Consider the following 23,882-nt stretch of genomic DNA (forward strand, 5'->3'; position numbering starts at 1 on the left):
GCTTGGTGATTTTCCTTAGTGGTAACATTTGAGTCCTTTCTTTTCTTTATTTGTGTGTTTGCTCTACCAGTGGGCTTTATACACTCATGTGTTTTCATGATGGTAGATATCATCCATTTGTTTCCAGGTACAGGACTTCCTTAATCATTTCTCGTAGAACTTGTCTAGTGGTGATGAATTCCCTCAGCAGTTGCTTATTTGGGAAAGACTATTTCTCTTTCGTTTATAAATAACATTTTGGGTATAGTGTTCTTGGTTGGCATTTTTTCTTTCAACACTTTGAATATATAATCTAATTATCTTCTGGCCTATAAGGTTTCTGCTGAGAAATGTGCTGTTAGTCTGATGGGGGTTCCCTTATAAGTGACTAAACACATTTCTCTTGCTGTTTTTAGAATTCTCTGTCTTTGACTTTTGGCAGTTTGACTATAATGGGCCATGGAGAAGACCTTTTTAAATTGTATCTATTTGGAGATCTATGAGTTTCCTGTTATCTGGATGTCTAAATCTCTTGCTAGACTTGGAAAATTCCCAGCTATTGTTTTGTTAAATAGGTTTTTGATCTCATATTTTCTCTCACCTTCTGAGACACCAAAAATTTAAACATTTGGTTGCTTAATAGTATGCTATATGTCATGTGGGCTTCACTCATTCTTTTAAATTCTTTTTTCTTTGTTTTTGTCTGGCTGGGTTATTTCAAAAGATCTGTCTTCAAGCTCTGAAATTCTTCTGCTTGATCTAGTCTATTATTGAAGTTTTTGAATATATGTTTTAATTCCATTCAATGAGTTTTTCAGTTTCAGAATCTGTTTGGTTCTTTTATGTATGACCTCTATCTCTTTGGTAAATTTCTCATTCATACCCTGAATTGTTTTTCTAATTTCTTTGTATTGTTTACTTTGTTCTGTTGTATCTCACTAAGCTTTAAAAAATCGTTATTTTGAATTCCTTTCTGGGATTTTGTAAGTTTCTTTTTCATGGGAATCTTTTGCTGGAGAATTATTGTGTTCCTTTGAGGATGCTATCTTTCCTTGCTTTTTCATGTTTCTTGTGTCTTTACACTGATATCTGCACATCTGGTGTAACAATCACTTATTCCAATTTTGTGAATTTGCTTTCATAAGGGAGGACTTTTTTCTGAGGATGTATCTATGGTATTGGTTGTGTAGGGCACTTTGGCTTTGATTCCAGGTGCATGCAGTAGTGTAGTCTCTGTATGATTTCTTTGGCTGTAACCAGCATCAGTAGCAGTGGCTTAGGGTGTGGTTGTTAGTGGAGGCTGTGGTGACATTCTGCTAGGGATGGGGACACAAAATGGGCCAGTCCTTGTGTCCCAGTGGTGGCAGTGGCAGGCTGACAATGCCTGTTGTTGAGCCCCAGGGTAATGTGCACTGGCACCAGTGTTAGCAGATCTAGACAGGCTGGTTCTTGGGCCTCCAAATGGCTTGCTTTGGTGCTGGCAGTGGCAGTGGTGGGCTGGACAGGTTGGTGGGTCTTTGGGCCCCTGCACAGTGAGCAAGGCATAGATGATGGCAGTAGCAGTAGTGGGACAACCTTCTTGTTTCCAAGCAGTCTGCACTGGGGTTGGCAGGGGCAGAAATTTGCTAGTTGGGCCAGTCCCCAAGCCCGTAGGTCATGCATGCAGGTGGGTGCCAGCTGTGGTGGTAGCAGCAGGTTGGATGGCCCATCCTTAGGCTCCTGGAAGGAGTACTCACATGCCGAAGGTGGTGGATGGGGTAGGGTGATCTCCAGGCTCCTGAACAGTATGCCTGGGCACTGTGGGAAGAGGCAGAGCTGGGCCAGGCAGGCCTGTCTTCAACAACCACTGGCAGTGTGTGCAGGTGCTAGCTGTGGTAGACAGGGGCAGAGTGATCCTGGATGTGATGGTTAACATTGTCAACCTGACTGGAATGAAGGATGCAAAGTATTGTTTCTGGGTGTGTCTGTAAGGGTGTTGCCGAGGAGATTAACATTTGAGTCAGTGGACTGGGAGAGGAAGACCCACCCTCAATCTAAGTGGGTACCATCCCATCAGCTGCCAGCACAGCTAGAAAAAGCAGGTGGGAGAAAGTGGAAGAAGCTGACTTGCTGAGTCTTCTGGCTTTCATCTCTCTCTCCTGCGCTAGATGCTTCCTGCCCTTGAACATCAGGCTCCAGGTTCTTCGGCCTTTGGACTCTTGGACTTATACCAGTGGTTTGCTGCAGACTCTCAGGCCTTTGACCACAGACTGAAGGCTGCACTGTCGGCTTCCCTACTTTTGAGCTTTGGACTTGGAGTGAGCCACTACTGGCTTCCTAGCTCCTCAGCTTGAAAACAGCCTATTGTGGGATTTCACTTTGTGATCGTGTGAATCAATTCTCCTTAATAAACTCCCTTTCATATATGCATATATCCTATTAGTTCTGTCCCTTTGGAGAACTCTCAGCAATACACCAGGTCCCTGGCAGAATGCTTGGGTGAGGGTGGCAGCAGATGCCCTGTGACCCTGCTGCTAGTGGGCAGGGTTGTTTTCAGTGGCAGCAACCATGGGCAGGTGGTTGGAGAGTGCATGCTTTGGCCCTAAGTGGAAGATGTGCATGAGGTAGCCTGTCCTTAGGTTGCTTATAAATGTGTGGTGGCCAACTGCTGGGGGTGGGCAGTGTCACAGCCAATGGCTTACACTTTGGGCCTGGCAGTAGCAGCCAACAGCAGCAACCAGCAGCAGCAGCTGTGGGTGGAGGATATCAACGGGGGACCCAGGATGTGGAGATGCAGAGGCTTTTGAGCCTCATGACAGGATTCATTCTGCTGAGAGATGGACTCTCAAAATGGAACCTTGCTGTAGCTGCTTAGGATTTGCCAGGGGTGGTGTGTGCGGGACCCAGCGTGAGCTCCCATTCTGGAGCAGTAGAGTTGTATGGTCTTCAGGCAGCTTCCTGTGTTAGTTTTAAGGTCCTCAAGGGTCGAGGAGTTATCTCATGGCTAGGATTGCAAGAATCTACAGTGGGAATGTGGACTGCTGGGGGTCTCTCACTTACCCTTTCCCCACACGGGAGAGCCTCTGGGCTCCCAGCTGGTCATGGCTGAGCAGGCTGTCTCACTTCTCTCTTTCCTTGCCTTAGGTGTTTGCGGCCACTTTTCTGTTGAATTCCTGTGTTCTCTTTTAGATGATCTATTTGAAGTGTGATTATCTTCTTGTTATTTTTGTTCTTCTTTGTAGAAAACACAAGTACCAGATGCCTCTAGTTAGCTATATTGAAGCTCCTCCACTGGGTTTGAATTTTTTTAAAAACACAAGTACCACATGCCTCTAGTTAGCTATATATATTGAAGCCCCTCCACTGGGTTTGAATTTTTTTAAGGTTATTGGGGTGTGTGTCTGTGTGTGTGCGTGCACGTGTGCACTATTGTAAATGTGGTCTTTTCAATTACATCCTGCAAATGGTTCTTCTGTGAATTAGTTTTACATCATTTTATTTACTGAATCCCTAATAGTTTATGGTAGTTCTCCTCTGTTTTCTTCAGTTGTCCAGGCATATAGTCGTATTAACCTTCTTTCTAACTATTATATGTAAAACCCTAGTTTTATATGTAAAACCTAAGCACAGTAACACACATTCTGATGTAACATGATTAGTGGTTGATGCCTATCCTCTTCCAAATCCACTTTCTTCAAACTTTCCTAGGAGGCAAGGGAAAGGGGTCATGGAAGAGAGAAAAAGGAGAGAGACAGAAATGTGAGACAATTGCATGACAGCGGGACAAGGGCTGGGTCCCTACATCTCAGTGCTTGCCCAGCCTAAATTTTCTCAAATAGGCACGTGAAATAGACAGGTGATGTTTTACAATGAGGCTCTTGAAGCTCTCAAAATTATCAGCCAGGTTACAAAGCCCATATTCAATCAAACATATATTTATGCTGAGGCACACAAGTGCTACCAGGTAGTGCCAGATGGCAGCCATGACCCAGATGGGTATGAATTATTCAGCTGGAGCCCAGAACTCCTGCCTTGCAACCTGACTCCCCTGGCTTGTCTCACTTGGTCAATTAAATTCACAATAATGGAGTCCCACATTTTATACAATTGCATTTGAAAATAGACTTTTTTCATGGACCAACTATTGCAAATAACAATGTTTTCCAGAACAAAAATAATCCCCACAGACCAAATTTATAAAAATAACTAACTGGGAAAGAAAGGAGGAAGGAAAAAACAGGAAGGGAAATGGAATTAGAGGATGAAATATAGGAGTTTTAGGCCATAAGCATTATGCATCTTCAAACATCTGAAATAAGTATAAAATATCAACATTTTATGAATTCCAATATTAGATGCTTGTACATTTCTGTAGGTTATTGTAGAAACATTTTATTGAAGTATAATTTACATAAGTCAAATGCATAAATCTTAAGTTAAATTTTACATGAAATTTTACCTATATATACACTCATGTAGTCACCACCCAGGTCAAGATACTTTCAGACTCCAGAAAGATTCTTCTTTCTCTCACTTCAGTCTAGACCTTTCTCCCAAAAAGTAGCCACTGTTCAGATTATCTATTTACTTTTGGTTGGTTTTTCCTAAACTTATGTAATGGAATCATACAGAATGTATTACTTGTGTCTGGCTTATTTTGCTCAACATTATTTTGATGAATATACTACGTGTTGTTGCAAGTTGCTCTTTTTCATTTATGCATAGCATTCATTTCAATGAATGTACCAGAATTTATCCATCCCACTGCTGATGACTGTCTCCACTTTGAGTGCTCAAAGCCAAAGTGGTGAAGAAACACAATACTAGATCAGAAAAAGAAGTCAGGATTCTAAATACGTACTTTTTTTTAATTTTATGCTTTCTGCCTAGACACATCAATAACAGGTTACCAGTGGAAATTTCTCAGAAATAGAGTTGGAAGGAGAATGTTATAGGTAATATGTTTGCCCCTTCAGATTCACTCTTTCCTTCTCCACCAAGCTCCCAGCCAGAAAGCTGACTTACATTGATAGATTATAATCAACAGCTCCCATATTTGCAGGCTTCCACTTGGAGTCGGCAAACAGAAAGCCCAGTGAAGCAAATGAGATCAGGGTATTCATTCATTCCCTAGCTTCTTTCTGGGAGGGCTTAAGGCCCACTGTGTGCTTTGAAGGAAGTCACAGCTCTTCTTGAGGTAGCCTGCTCTACAGCAGCAGTCTCCAACCTTTTTGGCACCAGGAACCAGTTTCGTGGAAGACAATATTTCCATGGACTGGGGCCAGGGAATGGTTTGGGGATGAAACTCTTCCATCTCAGATCATCAGACATTAGATTATCATAAGGAGTGCGCAACCTAGATCCTTCACATATGCAGTTCACAATAGGGTTCGTGCTCCTATGAGAATCTAACGCCACTGCTGATCTGACAGGAGGTGGAGCTCAGGCAGTAATGCTTGCTTGCCTGCCACTCACCTCCTGCTGTGCAGCCCGGTTCCTAACGGTTCCTAACAGGCTAAGGTATCCAGTCCGTGGCCCGGGGGGTTGGGGACCTGCTCTACAGGACTCTGCTTCCAGGTCCTAGTGACTTCTCCTGGCCTTTTGGGCCCACAAGTGGAAATAGCTCTGCTGATGCTAACACGGGTTTCTGCACAACTGTGTGTCGGTCCCTGACATTGCACACACACTTTTGTAATTAATCCTTTGTAAATAGCCCTCTTTGATGTATCCTAATTTGAGTGTGCCCACACTTTGTGGATGGGACTTGACTGGTACAAATATTTTAAATGTGTTTTGCTAAGTGCTAAGGCAAAAGAAGGAAAAGTTGTATTCTTTCACACACACAACTTCATATACCCTGTGGCTGAAAGACGTAGTGGCAGAGGCAATTAACAGGCTTGCAGTTCCCCCATTGCCCACATCCTGAAAAACATGTGGGCATTAAGGAGGTTGTTCTGATAAAGGAAGCAGCCCCTCTCCTTGGGTCGTGAAGCTTTTTAGTTGCATGACTGAGGCACTAGCCCCTCTCCTGGCATGCTCATGGTCTAGTGTCCAAGTCTACTGCTCCAGCTTTGTGATGGGGTGGCACTTGGCTTCAGCCCTACTCTCCTTTTTTGGCTTTCACGTCTGGGAGTGCCCCAAGTCCTCCCTGCATAATCAAAGGCTAGCATTCAAGACTTAAAATTGCAGGGGCAGGATGTGGTCAGCCACCCAATGGCCTGCAACCTGGATCCACTGAAGCAGGTTTTCATGGAGCAATTTAGTTCCCAAATAGTTTGCAAGTGGCAACTTGAGCTCTGAGTGGCCGGCCTGCACAGGTGATCATTCCTTAGCTCTCAAATTCATTTTATTCTTCCACCATTATAAAACCCAATATGAAGACTAAAATGTTTTATATAAAATTAAAACATTCTGAACATAACCAATTAATGCTAAATTACGTTAAAACCTTAACTGTGCAGATCTTGAACAAGGCTCCTTTATCTGCTTAGCAGAAGCATATCCTAAGATTTCAAGTCATTAAAAAAAAAACTGTTACCATTTATAACTATGCATGTGTGACTGATAAGTTTCTGCAAAATAATGGAAAATGGAAATAAGATGCTAGGGTCGATATGAGACTGCTAATGCCATACATATTAACAACATCAAGTATTCATGTTCAAATATCTCACTGACCTTATAAATAAATGTATGAATGTGAACTTATAACAAATTTATACACAAAATATTATTTTATAATCCTGTATATTAAGTTCTACACAAATTTCACTTAAGGAATGTTACAAACCAATCATTCACATAACAGCATAATTAATATTATGACTTATATCCCAGTTCCCAATTCTTGCTATAGCAACTACTTCGCATTTCCATTGGAAGGCACCTTGTCCCTGAGCAACCATCTATCTGTTTGTCACCAGCTATGGCTAGTGCACAGAAGAGTGCTCAGTTTTGTGATGTTTCCTATTTGACAGATGCTTTTTCCCCAGGATCATTTATTTATGATCTAATTAAAGGAAGAAAAAAAGAAGTTTGGTGCTAGGCTTTGTGGGATTCAGAAAGAAAAGAAAATTTGCTCTCTCAGCAAATTATGACATCATGAGGTAACACTGCCAGGCCATGGATGCAGTATTGGAAAATAAAAAATACAACACCACTGAGCTTGGCAAACCTTTTTTATTTTGTGATAAAAATGCTTTCATATAAATTTCATCTTAACTACCTTTAGAATGAAACGGAAAAGTAAAAACAAAGTGTGCATTTTCCTTACTACGTTTAGTCAGGAATATGCGGTCATTTTATTGGTTACTGGGTTTCTCATACAAACAGATATAATATCACTTTTAAGAGAAATGTACACAAGGAAGTAACCATAGTACCAGTTATTAGTGGGGGCCTCTGGGTACATAAATGTGTCCTCCCAAATAGTCATCATACATTCAATGTATTGGTTAGGGCCAAAATCCCTAAACCACCTCTCAACAAAACATTACACCTTTGGTTCTTTATTATGCAAAAAATTACAAATTGGCAAATTCAATAAGAGGATGCAATGGATTTGAGCATCACAGCCAATTGCTTATACTAAAATATTTTAATTCTCAGACTCTCTTTCCCTCATACCTTTCCCTTCCCCACCTCACATAAGAAAATGATGCTTAAAACAAAACAGAGGAAGCAAATAAACAAACAAAAAAACCTATCCCCAAAGGCAGAAGAGGAGTCAAAGAAAGAAAGTATTTATAACAATAAAAATAAACCAAAAATAGCAGGGGAGGATCTATACATGGCATAAAAGATGTGCCTCATAAAAACTGAGTCTCCAATTCAGAACCCAAATGAGAAAGTGATTATCCATCTTACCTTCCCTTTTATTAGATACCACACAATTCAAGAGTTCTTAAAATCTAAGAGATCGGTAAAAAGTTTGAAAGGCAGTGTTGTCCTCCTCATCACTGAAACCTGTTGTCTGTAATGACAGCTTTCTCATTCCCTTTCTCCAAACCCAAAGGATCCAAATTAAAGTAGTCCAAGAAAAAGAAACAAGTAATTTGGTCTGACATTGTGCTTAAGGAAAAGGGAGGATATAAAATATCCAGTGGCTGGATCAGTAGCTGATACTTTCAGAAGTGGGGCTGGAGCAGGAGGGCAGAAAGGGGCAGGTACGCTGTGGTCCACAGAGGTCCATGCAGATAGGTTCTCCCCATCTGTGAATAATAAATGGGTCCAAGGGCAGAGAGTCACCATTTAGAATGATAAAATGTTTGCACACTATGAAAGAGGCTGACAGAATGTTGCCACATGGAGAGAATAAAGCAGAGAATGAACAAACTTAATCTGCTTATCTCAGGGCAGAAGTAATTATTTTTGTTGGTTCAATAAATTTGGATAGGACTGAAAAAACCATTTGTAAACTATTATGCCAACAGACACGCAGGGTTTCCATATGGGGCCACCGACAGACAAATCAGGTAAGTGGGAAGCACTGATGCATACTTGCAGCCATAGAAGGAATGAGAACTGTCATTCAAACCAAAAGAGTCGGGAATTCACCTGTTAATATCTACAAAATGCCCAGGCAGAACCTATTTTGCAGGTGTCATGGGCATCACAGCACTGGACAGAAGTTGCAGTGTAGCCATGGACCAATTATTAACTGGCCCAAGGAGAAGAGGAAGAAAACCATTCTTTATCTACAATTAACTAAAATGCTTCTGCCCTTAAAAGAAAGTCAAAGAAATTGCTAAGAGCATGAATACAGAGAGTGGATTCAGGTGAGGGGCAATCAGTCTGAACAATGAGCAAGTCTATAGTTGTCCATTATCATCTAAAAGGTGACTCTAGGAAAGGAAAATGTTCCGTTGAGTTTCTATGTTAGTTGCCAAAGGGAATGTCATGGCCACTTCAGAGGAAAAGAAATGGTAGCAGAAAATAGCAAAGGCTGCTATATAGTTCCTCCTTTTCCAACCTTCTTATAGGGCTGTTTTGGATCATAGAAAACAAGTCCAACTTTCCAATTCCTGCACTTGAACATATAAAGTCCATGTCTTCAGTGAGAACATACTGGGTATACCAGTAACACGGACCACACGGTGTGAAAGAAAGATTGGTGAGCAGGCCTTTAAGCAGCAAGATAATCAGAAAGTAGAGACTGATCATCTGACAAACGGAAGACAACTGTCACTGGGTCCCTTGGGCTAAGGAAAGTTCAGTCCTAAATGGCAAGGGTACAACATTTGAGACAGTGTCTTCTGTGGATATGAAAGGAAAGGCTCAACAGTTAAGACTAGTTTCATATGCTGGGTGAGTGAGTGAAACAGGCCTAGAATGCTCAGATCTGGGACAAATGTGTTCCATACAGGCAGTCAATGGAATGCTTGGCAGGAAGTAGGGGGACCTGTGGGTGGGTAACTGGCTCTTGCACGAGTTAACTTGTCTCTTGGTCATTCCAACATTCCAAACCTTTTTCTGGTTTTAAAAAAGTGGGGAGGGTCATAGTAACTAGACTATCAAGGATAAAACTTTACACTGACCAGGCCCATACACAGAAAAACAACAAACTCAGACCCTTATTCCTGGTAAAGTTTATATGAAGACCTGCACACAGACAAGAAAAATTAAGGTGCAGCCTCTTGAAGGGATCTCCTGCCCCCAAAATTTGTTGAAGAAAAGTATTCTTCTCCCCTTCTCTCTCCAGGAATGATATATGCAGGAGAACACAATACAGTATGTCCATTTTCCAAAGAAACAACATACTTGAAAGGTTTGTGCTGAGAACCATACCAAAGTAAACCTTGTGAGACTCCAAGGGATACCGGGAAGACAGGAGGAGAAAGGAGACCAAAGTTGCTTTCATGGGCCAGAATGATCAAAAGCACAAAGGTCTTGCCCTATAACATGCTGGTAGGGCTACAATCACGGAGAGGTGCAAAACCAAAAGCACCAAATGAAGACAAAAGAATGTCCAAGGAGGAGGAGATGCGTAGGTCAATTCAGGCAGAATTCCAGGGCATAATTCCCAACAGGACGCTAGTGTAGAATCTTCTCATGGATATGGCAGAAGCCTGCAGGGCTTAAAATGCAGTCCAAGCTGCAAGAATGTCTGGGCTTCAATAAGCATCCATCTTATTCTCCAAATAGAAGAGAGTAAACATGGACCCAAGGCTTGTATTCATCTTGCATTTCCACAAACTTGTCTTATTAGATTAATCAATAAGCCTTGCAGATACCCAGTGAAACTGACGAATTGCTTCTCTTGCATTATCTGAATAAGAACATCTTCTCTTTCCTACCTCTAGAAGCTGGCTCCCGAGATTTCTTCATTTCTCTCCCGGATGACCTTCATTTGTTCCTCAGCAGCATTTACAAAAGTCAGTTATGTCTCTACACTGGAGGTGGACTCTCTCACGCATAAACCTGCATGTTGTTGTGTGGTGGCTCAGACATGTGTGTCCCAGGTCCCCGCTGACCTCCTCCAGCACCCCCAGGGGTAGGGCTGGTGGTCACATCTGACCAGTCAGAAGCAGAGTGGGGTGATGAACTTGACCACTGGTCAGGAGACTCTGGGGATGGTGTCAGGTAGGGATGCTCACCCTGGAGGTGACCACTGTGACTGGGTGTTCGCTCAGCAGCATTTGAGGAAGCATAACTGTGCTGTGAAGGGGGTGTGGGGTACTTGCCCACAGAGGCTGGGAAAGGATGATAGGCTGGGAGAATGGTCTGAGCTACCTGCCCGTCCTGCTGGGGCATCATGGCAGTGGGGAAAGCCACACTGGGCAAACGGGCCATTTCTGGAATCTGGTACATGGTGGGCAGGGGGCCCGCAACAGCTGGAGGGCAGGTGGACTGAGGCTGGGGAGCCCCCGCTGGTTGGGCAATACTGCCTTTAGGGATGAGCTGGAAAGTCACAATGGGGGGCAAGGGCTCCCGAGGGGTGGTTATGTGCTTCCCTTCAGGTGGCCTGCTCTGGGGAGCTATGCCAGGATGGGTGCCCTCAGCTGGAGCCAGGACCATACCAAACATCTCATTGTACTGGGTCTCATTCACCTCCATGCGGTTCATCCAATCTGCTGGGACTGGGACTGGATGGAGCCTACTCAAGCTTCCAGCACTGCCACTGCCTGGAGACACAATGTGGTGGTGGGATAGCAACTGGCTCACTGAGGGAAGCACAGTGCTGGCCCCATGTGCCAAAGGCTGCATTTCATGAAGGTTAGAAAAAGATAGTGCATGCTGGGCATGGACTGGGGCAGGAGGGGCGGCAGTGGCCAACATAGGGTTGGGTGAGGCCTGTAAGATCCCAGGGGATGTAATCATTGGAGAGGATGTGGTGTCGGAAACATACGTGTGAGGAGATTCTAGGGAATCAACAGGGGATAAAGTTACTGAACTCTCAGACAGTTGGACCTTCTCACTCAGAGACTTCTTCCTCCTACTACCCTTGGCATCCTTTGCCTCCTTGGCAAGGTTAGGGAGGCTAGTAGGCATGGTACTCTTGGCACTGGGCCGTCTAGACTTCTTGCCCATTGGGGTGTGCTTCAGGCTGAGGAAAGATCTGTTGGGCCCACAGATGACAGGTGAGAGAGCAGAAGTCAACACGGTGCCTGGAGGGCTTGGGGTCACATTGTATTCATCCAGAAGGCGCACAATGTCATGGTGCATGCGATCCCGAGCCACATCCCGGGGAAGACGATCCATATGGTCTGTGATGTCTCGATTGGCAAAATGGTCTAACAGGATCTTGGCTGCTTCATAGCTCCCCTCCCGGGCAGCAAGAAACAGAGGTGTCTCTTCCTACAGAAAAGGCCCATCACAGAACACATGTTAATAACACTCTTGAGAATATAGCAGTTTTTTCTCAATCTTTTTTATTATCACCCCCTTAGACATGTTTTCCTAATTATCTCCCCGATGAAATATTAACACCACAGATAGGCTGTGCCTCTACCAATGTACTGAATGTGTATCTGTGATTTACACATAAAAAGAGTAAGATTATTTCACCTCTCCTCAAAAAAACAATTTTGCCCCTTAGGGGGAACATCTCTTTAGTTGGGAATTCATAAAATAAAGCATGCCCCTGAGCCAGAGACTCACTTAAAAGAGTACTGAGCTTATCAAAATAAGGTTAAGGAAAAGGAGTTAGAAATAAGAAAGGTAGGAATAGGAGTTAGAAATAAGAAATAATAGGAAAAGGAGTTAGAAATAAGAAAGGTAGGAAGAGAAAAAACTAAGGCATGCACAGAACTGGGAAAAGTAAGGGAAACAGTGAAAGAAGAGACAAAACATGTGCAAGAAAGGACTAAGATAAGGAAAACAAAGAAAACTGAGAGAAGATGAATGAGAGAAGGAAGCAGGACAAAAAACTCAGATGGAGAAAAATCAAACAGGAAAACATCACGGTATCCAAGGACAGAAAAAAAAGCAGCCGGAGGGAGAAAAGAAAGAAAACGAGAAAAAGAAGTGATTATGAACAGAAGAGACAACTGGAGAAAAGGAAATGTCAGGGAAGAGAAAGAGTTACACCAAGCTATCTATAGCCAGCCTACTGCAAGCTGAGTACTGAGAGGGCAGAGAACTCCATCCTGACACATGCCTGGACAAGCCCAATATCCTCATCAAGCTCTCCAAACCCAGTGTCTGCCCAAACTGCTTCCATCTTTGTCTATACATATAACAAGAGAAGCTGTAAGGAGAAACGGGAATGGGCTTATAACTGAGGCACTGCTATGAGCCTCCTCAAGCTCAGAGCCCACAAATTGTACCTTGTTGTCCTGCATGTCTCGGTTGGCCCCATTTTTCAACAACAAAAGAGTTGCCTCCACATTATTGACAGCAGCTGCCCAGTGAAGAGCAGATTTTCCTGCAGGGGAGAAACATTTTTATAAACAGACATATCCTACTCTTAGTATAAGACACTATGACTTGCACAATGAAATCTTAAACTCCCCAGAGATCAGCAGGAAGCAGTTCTCTGTAGGGGTCTATAGGAAAAACCAAAGTAATCTCTTCTTTTTCCTCTGTTCTAGAAATACTTCAGTACAGGCTGCCTAGCCTGCAGAAGACCTCTAGGTGAAAGGATCACTTGTATGAGGTATTCATGTCCCCTACATGGCAGAATCTACCCTGTTACATACTGAAGATAAAAACCTATATATTACATGTCAGAATTTATATTGAGAATATTCTACAACTCTCCTAGAGAAGTCAGCTCTCATAAATCCTCAAATCAAGTGTTATGCCTAGGAAACTACATGGGAACACCTTTCACGTATCTGCTCTGAGGTCCAAGAACCCTCATTAAAAATCCCTCATTTTAATTAGGGATCTCCTACTGGCTTGGATCTCTGAGCTCAGCATGTTAAATAAATGCATGAATGAAAGAATGAGTGAATCTCTCATGTATTTGGATCTCAGGCAGTTCTCTAAGGGTCACGTAACTCTATTCCCCTCCTCAGAGGCATGCTTTGCAGGTAAGAATCCAAATCCCTGCCTTTCATCCCTACCATGGTCATCCACTGCATTCACATCCGCTTGGCAGTTGATCAGTTCTGCCACCATTCCCTCCACAGCCAGGCGGGCAGCCAGGATCAGGGGTGTAGTACCATCATTCATCCTGGCATCTAGATCAGTTACTCGGTTGCGAATCAGAATCTAGAAGAGGAGAAAGTACAGAAAAGAGAGTCACCTGGATGAAGGAAAATAATGAAACTCAGTGAAGAAACAAGGGCATCAGAGCTGAGGCTACAGTGTAGATTCCTGGAGGAGAGGGAAAGTCTTGTTATCTTTGTGCCCAAGATTGTATCATGATCAATCAATAAATATTTGTTGCATGAATAAATAAATACATGCTCAATAAATAATGGCTGATGTAAAGTGATGAGCCTTCTACTTTCTGAGGAAAGAAGAGGGATGTGGGGAAATATCACAACTTCAGTCAGGATACAGCCTAAGGTGATTCAGAATGCTTCCAATTTCCTCATAAGGATAAACAGGCATCAGGGAATATAATATGAACTCAGGTCAAGAAAACTGCCAATGAGCAGCTAGAAGCCCATACAGTCAGGCCAATCCATAAGAAGTAGCGGATACTAGTCAAAGGCTCTGGACCAGCTATCACTCTCATCTAATCTATGCATTTGGGAGGCATCTTGGCACAACAAATTATCACTAATAATCAGAAAGACTGGTGTTGTCTGCAGTTGGCTCTATCACTATCTTCCTATATATAGCTAGGTCAATTTGCCTGCCTCCCTTTTCCCACTTTCCCATCTACCAAGCATGACTCTAATACCTGCCCTAATCTCTCAAATGATTGAATAAATTCAATGAGATATTAATTCTTTAAAAACGATAAAACATTATAGAGCCATAGGAATTATTATTCAAGTGACTCTTCTCATGTTCTTTACCTGGAAGACACCTTGGGCATCAGCTGCCACTGCAGCATGGAGTGGGCAGCGGCCCATGTTGTCCTGGGCATTGGCATCTGCACCTGCATCCAGGAGACGCTTGGCAGCATCAGCCCGTGAGTAGCGGGCTGCAAGGTGCAGGGCCATCTCACCAGTCCGGTCTGTCTGGGCCTGGAGGCTGGCACCCTGGTAGACCAAGTCTGTGATGATGTTAGCAGAAGAGTCCTCTGCATCTTCATCTTCATCACTCAAATCTGAGCTGCCTCCTCGGAGAGAAGCCAACATCAATGGGGTGCAGCCATCTGTAGGAATGGAAAATTCCATAAAGTACTCAAGAAGGAGAAGGTAGTTAACCCTATGGTTGAAACAGCTCTATTTGACTAAAGTTATTCTTAGGGGCAAAGAATTCCCTGTACTTCTTGTAGTAACTGGTTATTAGTTTCACATTTGCCACCTTTTCCTCTGATAGCATCATTTCTGTAAAGAATAATGGGAAAGTACAAGTCTTTTTAAGCTGGGGGCTCTTCTCTAAACACGTTTTTCTGTTCAAGTTTAAGTGCTGTTATTTTAATTGGACATTTAAAAATATCTAATATTAATAGAACAATTAATACATGCATAAGATACTAACTATCCTCTGCTTTGGGATATTATTTTTCTATCCCACTACAATCTAACCCATTTTATCAGCCTGTTTAGTCTCAACACACTGTACATGAAGCAATGTGAAATCCTTCCCTTTCTGAGCTGTTAATTTCTTTGTGGCTACATTCCTTAAGCATTCATTTCCTCAAGCTGATTTAGAGTCTGTGAAATTGGGAAGGGGTGTATGACTGGACAGGGCAAACACAGGGACAACAATGTGGAACCATGGGCAGACACAGCCCAGTGAAGAGGGGAAGAGGCCCGGTGCTGACCTGGGCCACGGACATTCACATCTAACACATCCACCTCCTGCTCTGCCTGAGGAGGGGTGAGAGCCAGCGATGGTGTCCTACGGATGTCTGCGGCTTCAAGGTGCTGCTGTGTCCATGGCCGTCGATCAATGGGGTCATCTTCTTCTGAGAGTAAGGCCTCATCTTCAGCCTGAAAGGTGAAAACAATGCTCCCTATCAATCTGGCCACCACCAGAAACTGCTAATCAGAAGGTGTCCAGAGCCTCCACCACCGCTGCTTATCTCCCATTGTTTTCTCTCTTCCTACTCCTCCACCCCTCCAGAGGATTACCTCAGCCTTGGCTTCCCACTGCTCTCGTGATGTGGCTCCTGCTTACCTTTCCTGCATCATCTAGACAATTCCCTCCCCCAATCCCAAACTCTAGGCTTTAGCCTTTAGATCTCCAGAGCACCCAATTCTCACTTTTCCTACCTTCCACTAGAAAGTAAACTTTAATTCTTGTTGGCCCTAAAAAGCATACTCTGCTTACCTCTGCTTAACTGATCATGTGTTAAATGCTTACACAGCACTACATGGCCATCTCCACCACAAGGCTGTAAGCTTCTCAAGAAGGGAAAATAAGCCTTGTTCAAGGTTGTTTCCTTGTACTCAACATAGCACCCAACATGTAGTAAGCACTCAGGAAAGACTATTCAATAATAATAATCATGATAATTTAAAAGCAGCTACCCTTTACTGAATACCTAGTACATGACAGGAAAGTAGATAAGGCACATATGCCAACACAACAACTCACAGAGGAAAGGGTTATTATTATCCGCATTTTACAAGGAAGGATAATTACAAAGAGGTTAAGTAACTTGCCAGCTACTAAGCGGCAGAGTTTTGGATTTGAATCCAGTTCTGATATTAACTAAAGCAATCTTCTTAACCATCATGCTCCACCAGCTCCCAGCCATGCACAGCTGTGGATGGATGGTCTCCTTTTTCATGTCAGTCTCAGCCCAATCTACCACTTGCTTTTATATGGCTGTAGTTTCCTGGGCTCAAGGTATGGAGCCTCCAATGTCAACGTTTTGCCATGATCACTGGCTTTCATTTTGCCAATGTCAATGATAACTGGCTTTCTTCCACTGCTTAATTTCATCTTCTCTTATAGAAGAAGTGCCCATAAAGGATAAGGAAGAGATGTGGCCATGAAGGAATTGCCATCTACACACACCACTCCTGACTTGACTACTGCCAGCATAACACTAAAGGAAAGAGATGTGCTTAGTATTTTTAAAGAGTTATTCTTGAAGAGCATATATAGGTAACCCAAGGTCATTTATGTCCTAAGGATTCCTGCTGTTTAGGAGAACCTAGGATAGTTATTGTCTGGGTAAGACATAAAGACTATCACTCTTTACTCCCATTCAGGACACTCTGGAGCTAAAGGACAGAAATTTGAAATGTAACCAGATAATGGCTGACAATGGTGGTTCTACCATGGCCACCTCACCTTTACTTTCTTTGGCTGGGGCCCTTCATCATCGACCCAGTGTTCACTTGTTCCAGAACCAATTAGGTTAGCTTCTGAGACTTGCACTGAGAGATTTCTAATATGATTATAAAAAGAAAAAATAAGAATGGCAGTCATAAACTAATACAGTGGTTTTCAACACTTTGCACCATGACACACTCCCGTGGCTATATTACAATTTTGCAGGGTCTTGGCCCAGAGAAGATGGGCAGTATTTTTGTGACATTCCCTTGGCATTCATCCTTTCCCTTCCCATTGATCATGAGCTTACAACAAAAGGCCACCTCAACACAGAAGCTGGGCGGCATTGTGATAATATGCACAGAATAGATGCACCCACGCTCTGACTGTGGTTTCAGTCACTCACAAGGCATTTAGAATCATGGTCAGTGTGAGTAAATGCCCAGAGCTTAGAATTTAAAATCATGATTCAACAAGATATGCTTTTCTAGTCATCCCTACTTATACTGTGAATAGTGGCTTATTGGCAATGCCTCTTACTTTAGCCCCACAGCATCCTGTCCCACTGGCTCACGACGCTTGTGATTGCTTGCATCTCGGCGAAGAGTGAAACCTTCAGGCAGCCAGAGAGAGCCATGCTTACGCTTTCGTTTTGCCATGATTACCCCCAGCAGAATAATAAACAGAATGATGACAACAGCAACAGCAAGGAGATAGAGGAGCTGAGTGCGTTCTGGAGTCAGGGATTCACCTGAAAGTCCACAGAGACAGGGAAAGTGCTGAGTAAAACATTAACCTCTCAATGTCAGCATTAGATTCATTTAGAGGGCAACTTTGACCTCAACAGTCCTGAAAAAATAGAGGGCTACATAATGAAAATTGTTCCCCCAATTGACACTCTCCCCCCGCCACCTTTCCCCTTTACACCAGTGCCACTCACTGACGACAGACACAAGAGGGTATGACAGGGTCCCCTGTATGGCGTGAGAGGCCAGGAGAGCTGCTGCTGCATCCGTGTTCTTGAAGCAGTGGTCTGAGTCTTGAACACACTGGCGGTTGTCAATTTCCAGAAAGACTTTAGAGCTGTGGGATGCCAAGGGAGAAGCGGAGGAGGAGAGATGGGGGTAAAACAGAAGAGTGCAGGTCAGGCAGAACATGTCATAAAGGGTGACAGGAGCCTCCCTTCCTCCCCTTCAGCATCAGGTCCCCACCTCTGGGATGCTGCCTTAAGACATATCTCAGGAATTAGGATACTGTCCCTTGAGATCTTAAACACTAATTCCCACATAGAGGATGTCCCACCTTCCTTAGTCTGGCTGACCAAAGCCTTCTGGCTGAGGTAATGCATGACAAAGTGAGAAGCTGTGCTTTCCTCCCGAAGGTTTCAGTGGTCTTCTTCCACTCTTTCATACCTACTCAGTGGTACTTGGTGCTACTCTAAACATACATCCCTGTGCGTTTTTAGTCCTTATTTTCCTTTGTCTCTGCATTGGTATCTCAGCTAGCTGGAGGGTTGAAAGTTTGACAATATACCAACAAAGAGTGAGGTGTGAATGACAGAGCAACTGAAGATCATTACCTGTGTCAAAGAGACATATATTCTAAAGAAGGGCCTTAACAATAAGGCAATGATTAATGTAAAAAGGAATGTCACTAATAAAGGGATTTGAGGCAACTCTGGCAAAAGGTTATGGATTCTGGCATCTGAGGAGGCCTTCCAGACATTCTGCCTCCTGTGTACCCCTGCCCACTTTTCAGCCAAGACGAAGGCATATCTTTACATTTAAACATAAGTACTGGGGTAATGGGTTTATCTTAAGTGGTGGGCCATTCTATTTTTCTGATCTTTGCATTTCTATAGGTTGAGTTATGACTTGTGCTATATGTCAAAGTGCTAGGCTTCATAAAATTAGCCTTGAAGTTCAGAAACCAAACACCTACCCAGCCACCTCCTGTTCTTGTTCACCAGGAAGGGACCTGCGTGTCATCCTCTGTTTCTTCATAGCAGCTGACTTCTCACCATAATAGGGGTACACCATGAGTTCCCCCTGGGAGTCCCGCTTAATGCGCAGGTTGGTGTGGAGCAGGGTACCCAGTGCCCGCAAGAAGCTGCGAGCATCCTGGAGCAGTTGTTCAGGTGGCATCAATACCACAATAACCAGGGTACCTTCTGCCAGGTTCTCAGGTTGGTCAGCAGCACAGTCCAGCCCATCCCAACCACACTCCTCACTGTTGCACCCCTGGTCACAGTGGTTGTCTTTGAAGTGGTCTGCACAGTATTTGTCATACCTAGGTAAGGGGAAGCAGAGAACAGGCAAAAGAGCTCAGATTAGACTGGAGCTCTATTTGCTTTTTCATTTGGAACTACTGTGGATTTTCCTACCCATTTTCTGTGGCCCACACCCAGGACCCAAATGCCCCACAAAACCTTCTTTGCATCTCCTATCCCTGATGTCTATGCCACTCATCCTTGTTGAGTACTTCCTAAATGAAGAACATTGTACTCACTATGCTGCAGGAGCTTAGGGGCTCCCAGGCAGTTTACAAGCCTGTTAAGTCAGGTTTTCAAACAAAGCTGCATATCTGAAACAAAAGTCAACCTGGTTCATGCTTCCTCTACTTTAGAGAAATCCATTGCCCCCAGTAAGGTAACAACGGGCTTTAGGAAGTGAAAGATGCCTCTAGAAACTTGATACAAGGCCCTGAACCATTGAGAGTTGCCATACAGAGAACAATATTAACATGACCCATTTCTTTCCCTTTCAAGAGTGAATGCCAACTACAGAAGGTAAAGGCAGATGGGTACGTCCTTATAGCACACCAGATATTACTTGTAAAGGCTCTTTCAATATTTGGAAAAGGAATTAGAACCCCCAAACCTAAATGATGTACAAACTATTCCATCTATACTCTCCTCTCCTCATCCCCTACCCCTTGATATTTATACTATTTGGTACAACTTTTCATGCTAGCTCAATCAGAAGATTAGGAGTCAATGAAACAACTTGCTTTGGCAAGTTCTTTAACCCTTGGGCCTAAGTTCTCTCACCTATGAAAGAATGTTAGTAATACCTATGCCTCGTGAGTTGTTGAGAATTAATTGGGATTAAATTATATGGAATGGCTAGTTAATAGGAAAGTTCCTAAGTAAACCATAGAGCATCCTATACAATTAAGACCGGGAGGGTTCACAGACTTAATCTAATTCATGCTTCCTGATAAATCTAGATGGGGAAAAACGGTCTTAGGGAAAGGAATGGGTGAAGAGGGAGATACAGACCTTTCCATCCATCCTGCAGGCAGGTTATGTGAGAGGCTGCTTGAAGTGGGAAACACCACTTCCAAAAGTTATATCCCCCAGGAGGTCACGAAGGCAGCAGGTGAGAAGGCAAAGATAGGCAGAGAGAGAGGGTCATTATGCAATGAGCATTCCTGGCCCATTGTCAGCAAGGGAGAGCACAGGGCAGTGTGCGATGGGACAAGGCTGGCACCATCTGAAAAGCAGAGGCAGCTTAGGCTGAAGCACTGGAGTGGTTAGGAGCAAGAACGAGAAACTGAAGTGTGTTAGTGACAGTCCCCTTCAGTTCTGGAAAACGTGAAGCCCTTACTTGCATGTCTTGCTGTTCCCCTGGCATTCAAAGTTGTCAAACAGGCACTCGACCGTGTTGCACAGCTCATCACACTGGTTGTTGATATAATCCCAGCAGGGAAGTGGGGAGGAGCAGTTGGCCCAGGGGTTCTCCATGGTGAGAGAACAGTCACCCCCATCCCACTGGCAGGCATGGCTGTTGCAGGCCTCATCACAGACGCCATCCCGAGCTTTGTCGGCACAATACTGGCTCAGACAGGTGGCAGGAGGGGTGCTGGGGGGTGCCGTGTAGAGTTCACAGCGGCTACCCGAGAATGGTGGGGCACACTGGCAGGAGTAATAAGGAGGCTGGCGCTGAGGGTGGCAGCTGCCCCCGTGCTGGCAGGGGCTACTGGCACAGCCTGACTCGCAGTCCCGGGGACTGGGGCAGAAGCAGCGGGGTCCAGAGGCGGTGTGCACACACTGCTCCCCTTTCCTACATTTCACTTGTCCACAGCTGCTCTGGCACCTTGCCCCAGAAAATCCCTGTGGAAATCAGTGAGGAAATAAAAATGGCATTGGTAGGAAAACAGTCATATTGGAAGTTTGAGGTTTCTAGAAAACCTCCACATCTCACTCCCTTCTGTACTTCCCGTTCAGCCCAAGCCAAGGTTACTAGACAGGTTTCCTTTCGGTATCTCCCGAGGCATAGGGATCTCTTGTTTTGGGAAGGTTTCAACCTCTGGCAGTGATAAAAGAATGGGTATAGCAAATAGCTAAAATTAAGCTTCCCTCTACTTTAAGAGACAACTTGCTTCCAAATGGTTCCTGCTAAAGAATGTAAGAGCAGCATTTCCACCAACTCTGGCCCAATCTGGGCAGTGAGATTACCCTCCAGCCTGGGGCCAAGAAGCCCCACACATCAGCCCTATTTTCAAGGGGGCATTCCACCACTTTTTGTGGTTTTCCCTTAGTTTTTCTTAAGACTGACAGTCATGGATTGGGAAGCTCACTGTTTCTGGGAGTGTCTAAACAGCTTTTATTTGTTTTTGTTTTGTTTTGTCACTTGTAAACAGCTTTAAATGGAAAAACCCAAGCACTTTCCTCTGAAAGAGCTAAAATTGAGAAATCTTCCCATTTCGAAGATTGATCAAACCAGGTTTAATCTCAGTTCTGTTCACAGATTGTATGGAAGAGAGAATGCCCCTTCTTAGATGAGCAACAGGGCACTTACCAGGGGACAACGGCAAATGAAACCATCAGGCATGTTACTGGCCACAGCACAAGTCCCTCCATTCAGGCAGGGCATCTGGGGACACACATCGACGAAGGTTTCACAGTGCCGGCCTCAGAAAATAAAAAATAAAAAAGGTTTTAAAAGGCAGAAGTAGTCACTGCAAGTTACTCAGCAAACTTTGCTGGGATGGGAACTAGCCATAGGTGAAGCAAGTGTGAGAGAGTTCAGTTCTAGGCCTGTGGTAATCTGAGCATAGAAAGAAAACACTCACTGCATCTCAACATGATTGGCCTGTCACCGGCTCAGGCCAGTCCCTTACTCTGTCTTGCCTACACAGTAAGTACTAACTCACACAACAGGATGGGTGAGAAAAGTGACTTAAATCCCATCAAAAAAAGAGAAATCACACTTCAGCTTTTTGAAGTCATTTTAGCTTTCATAAGTTGCAAAAAAACAGCTGAAAAACTATTCACTGCATTTAGTTAATGTTATCTACTTCATAGGAGAGGCTACACCAGGCCAATACATTTAAATGGTGATTTGCGGTATAGAGAATTTTCATCTGTGATACCTCATTTCAATCACTTTTTGGCCTTTCTGTAACCTAACTTGTATTCCTTAAAACACGGCTTAATTTTCCTAGAGTTAGTTTCCTCTAGGAATAGTTCTAAAACAGAAGGCCCCTGGGGGCCACTGCTCCAAGATAAAGAACGAGGCAACTGGAACCACAGATGAGACGCAGGGCACAGCTGGGACTCCTGGCCAATAGCAGGAGATAGGCCCCATTTGGCCTGTGGTCACTTGGGAAAGAAGAGGTAGCTTTAAAAATGAAATAAAAATAGTAATGTTTTTGGCCAACGAGATCAAGCAGCAAGAGGTATAAATGTTTGTCTCTTCAAATCACAGCAGCAGCCGCTAACCAAGAGCAGCCACCACATGGACACAGCTTGGTGGACCACCAGTCCCTTGCTGTTTATCTCTGCAACAGCATCCCACAATAACTGTGCTCAATGTATTCAAGGGATTTTTTTTTTCATTCACAAATGTGGAAAATGCACAAACACTACTTCCTGGCTGTGGGATACTACTTCAAAGTGGTCTCCATTCCTTCCTTCTCCTGCTTCCCCCTTACTTTGCAAATGCTTGTGTTTCCAGAGAAAAAAGCCTCAGGGGCAATGAAAGAAACAGGAGCCAGTTTTGATGCTTTGGCTTTCAAAGTGCAGTTTGGCCAATACGAGGCTGTAGACAGATTATTCATACTCATTCTGTTCCACATTGCCTCAATAGCTATTATGTTCACAATGGACTATTTCTTTTTTGATGTTAGTGTATCCAGGGAGCTTCCATATTGCAGAATCCCTCCCATTCTTTACAAAATTCCAAGATTGTAAGGTAGCATATCTTTAAAGTTGGAAGGAAAGATGGCTGGAGATGGGCTCAGGATGTAGCAGAGTTCAGCTTGATGAATTGTTTCTAAACAGACTATTAAAGCCTATTTTCTGACTCCTAAGGAATCTGATCACACCCTCCATATAAGAAATACAACTACAGACCTCAGGAAATGCATGATAAATTTCAAATCTGAGTATCCTGCCACATCTGGATACAAACAACTATTTTAGTTCCCAAAAGTCACCATGCTGCCCTCTCCAGAAGTAACTAGTAAGTTCTTGTGATAAGACCCCTATTCTGCGGCAGAGCTTGGTCATCTTCAGGCCCTGTGATGAAAGAAAGAAGCTTGGGAACAGAGTAGGAACATGGCCAAGCCTTTACTGGGCAAGGCATTACTTGTGACCACTGCAACTTTTCATTTCATACCCACATCAACTGATCTTTGGTTAAACACACTTGAATTTGGACCTGCCCCCTTTAAGTATCTAAGCAGGGTCCTAAGCTTCTCTGAGTCCTAGGGGTGGAAAGATCATGGTGGCAGGAACTACCCAGTAATTCAAGCCATCACATGTCAAAGGAGGCAGGGTGAAGAAACCGGAGTTAGACGTAAGGTTCCTTAAAACAAAATGTTATTTTGTTCAGATGAAAAGAGTTCTGTGAATGAATGGGGGTGATAGTAGAACAACAATGTCAATGTACTAAACAATGCCACTGAACTGTACACTGTACACTTTAAAATGATTCAGATAGTAAATTTTAGGTTTTGGATATTTTGCCACTATTAAAAAATGTTATTTTGTTCAACTACTTTCAATATACATTGTAAAAAATATTCCTGCCATAGCATGATATAATCAATGCACAACAAAAGAATCTCTTAGGAAAAATTAAAGGTAGACACTGATTATAACATCCATAAAGTACAGACTAAGA

The 23,882-nt window shown here is 43.6% G+C and overlaps 1 protein-coding gene across 3 annotated transcripts in view; it reads right to left on the reverse strand.

Moving 5' to 3' along the window:
• The window catches only part of NOTCH2 (notch receptor 2), a 225,644-nt gene that overhangs the window by 57,811 nt on the left and 143,951 nt on the right, over nucleotides 1–23,882 (reverse strand). For 2 of the 3 annotated variants that reach the window (XM_063606272.1, XM_055102533.3), the window contains exons 24-34: nucleotides 21,555–21,667; nucleotides 20,361–20,866; nucleotides 18,694–19,041; nucleotides 17,693–17,835; nucleotides 17,293–17,503; nucleotides 16,771–16,867; nucleotides 15,290–15,458; nucleotides 14,373–14,674; nucleotides 13,467–13,614; nucleotides 12,726–12,823; nucleotides 7,119–11,754 (exon numbers count right to left, since the gene is read on the reverse strand). The exons of the other annotated variant lie outside the window; for it this stretch is intronic. In XM_063606272.1, the coding sequence (XP_063462342.1) occupies nucleotides 10,366–11,754; nucleotides 12,726–12,823; nucleotides 13,467–13,614; nucleotides 14,373–14,674; nucleotides 15,290–15,458; nucleotides 16,771–16,867; nucleotides 17,293–17,503; nucleotides 17,693–17,835; nucleotides 18,694–19,041; nucleotides 20,361–20,866; nucleotides 21,555–21,667 (3,524 nt within the window). In that variant the 3' untranslated portion in view covers nucleotides 7,119–10,365. Of the gene's footprint in view, nucleotides 1–7,118; nucleotides 11,755–12,725; nucleotides 12,824–13,466; nucleotides 13,615–14,372; nucleotides 14,675–15,289; nucleotides 15,459–16,770; nucleotides 16,868–17,292; nucleotides 17,504–17,692; nucleotides 17,836–18,693; nucleotides 19,042–20,360; nucleotides 20,867–21,554; nucleotides 21,668–23,882 lie in introns of those variants that run through there. 3 annotated transcript variants of the gene reach the window in all.

This window comes from Pan paniscus, chromosome 1, assembly GCF_029289425.2.
Source record: "Pan paniscus chromosome 1, NHGRI_mPanPan1-v2.0_pri, whole genome shotgun sequence".
NCBI classification, from domain to species: Eukaryota; Metazoa; Chordata; class Mammalia; order Primates; family Hominidae; genus Pan; species Pan paniscus.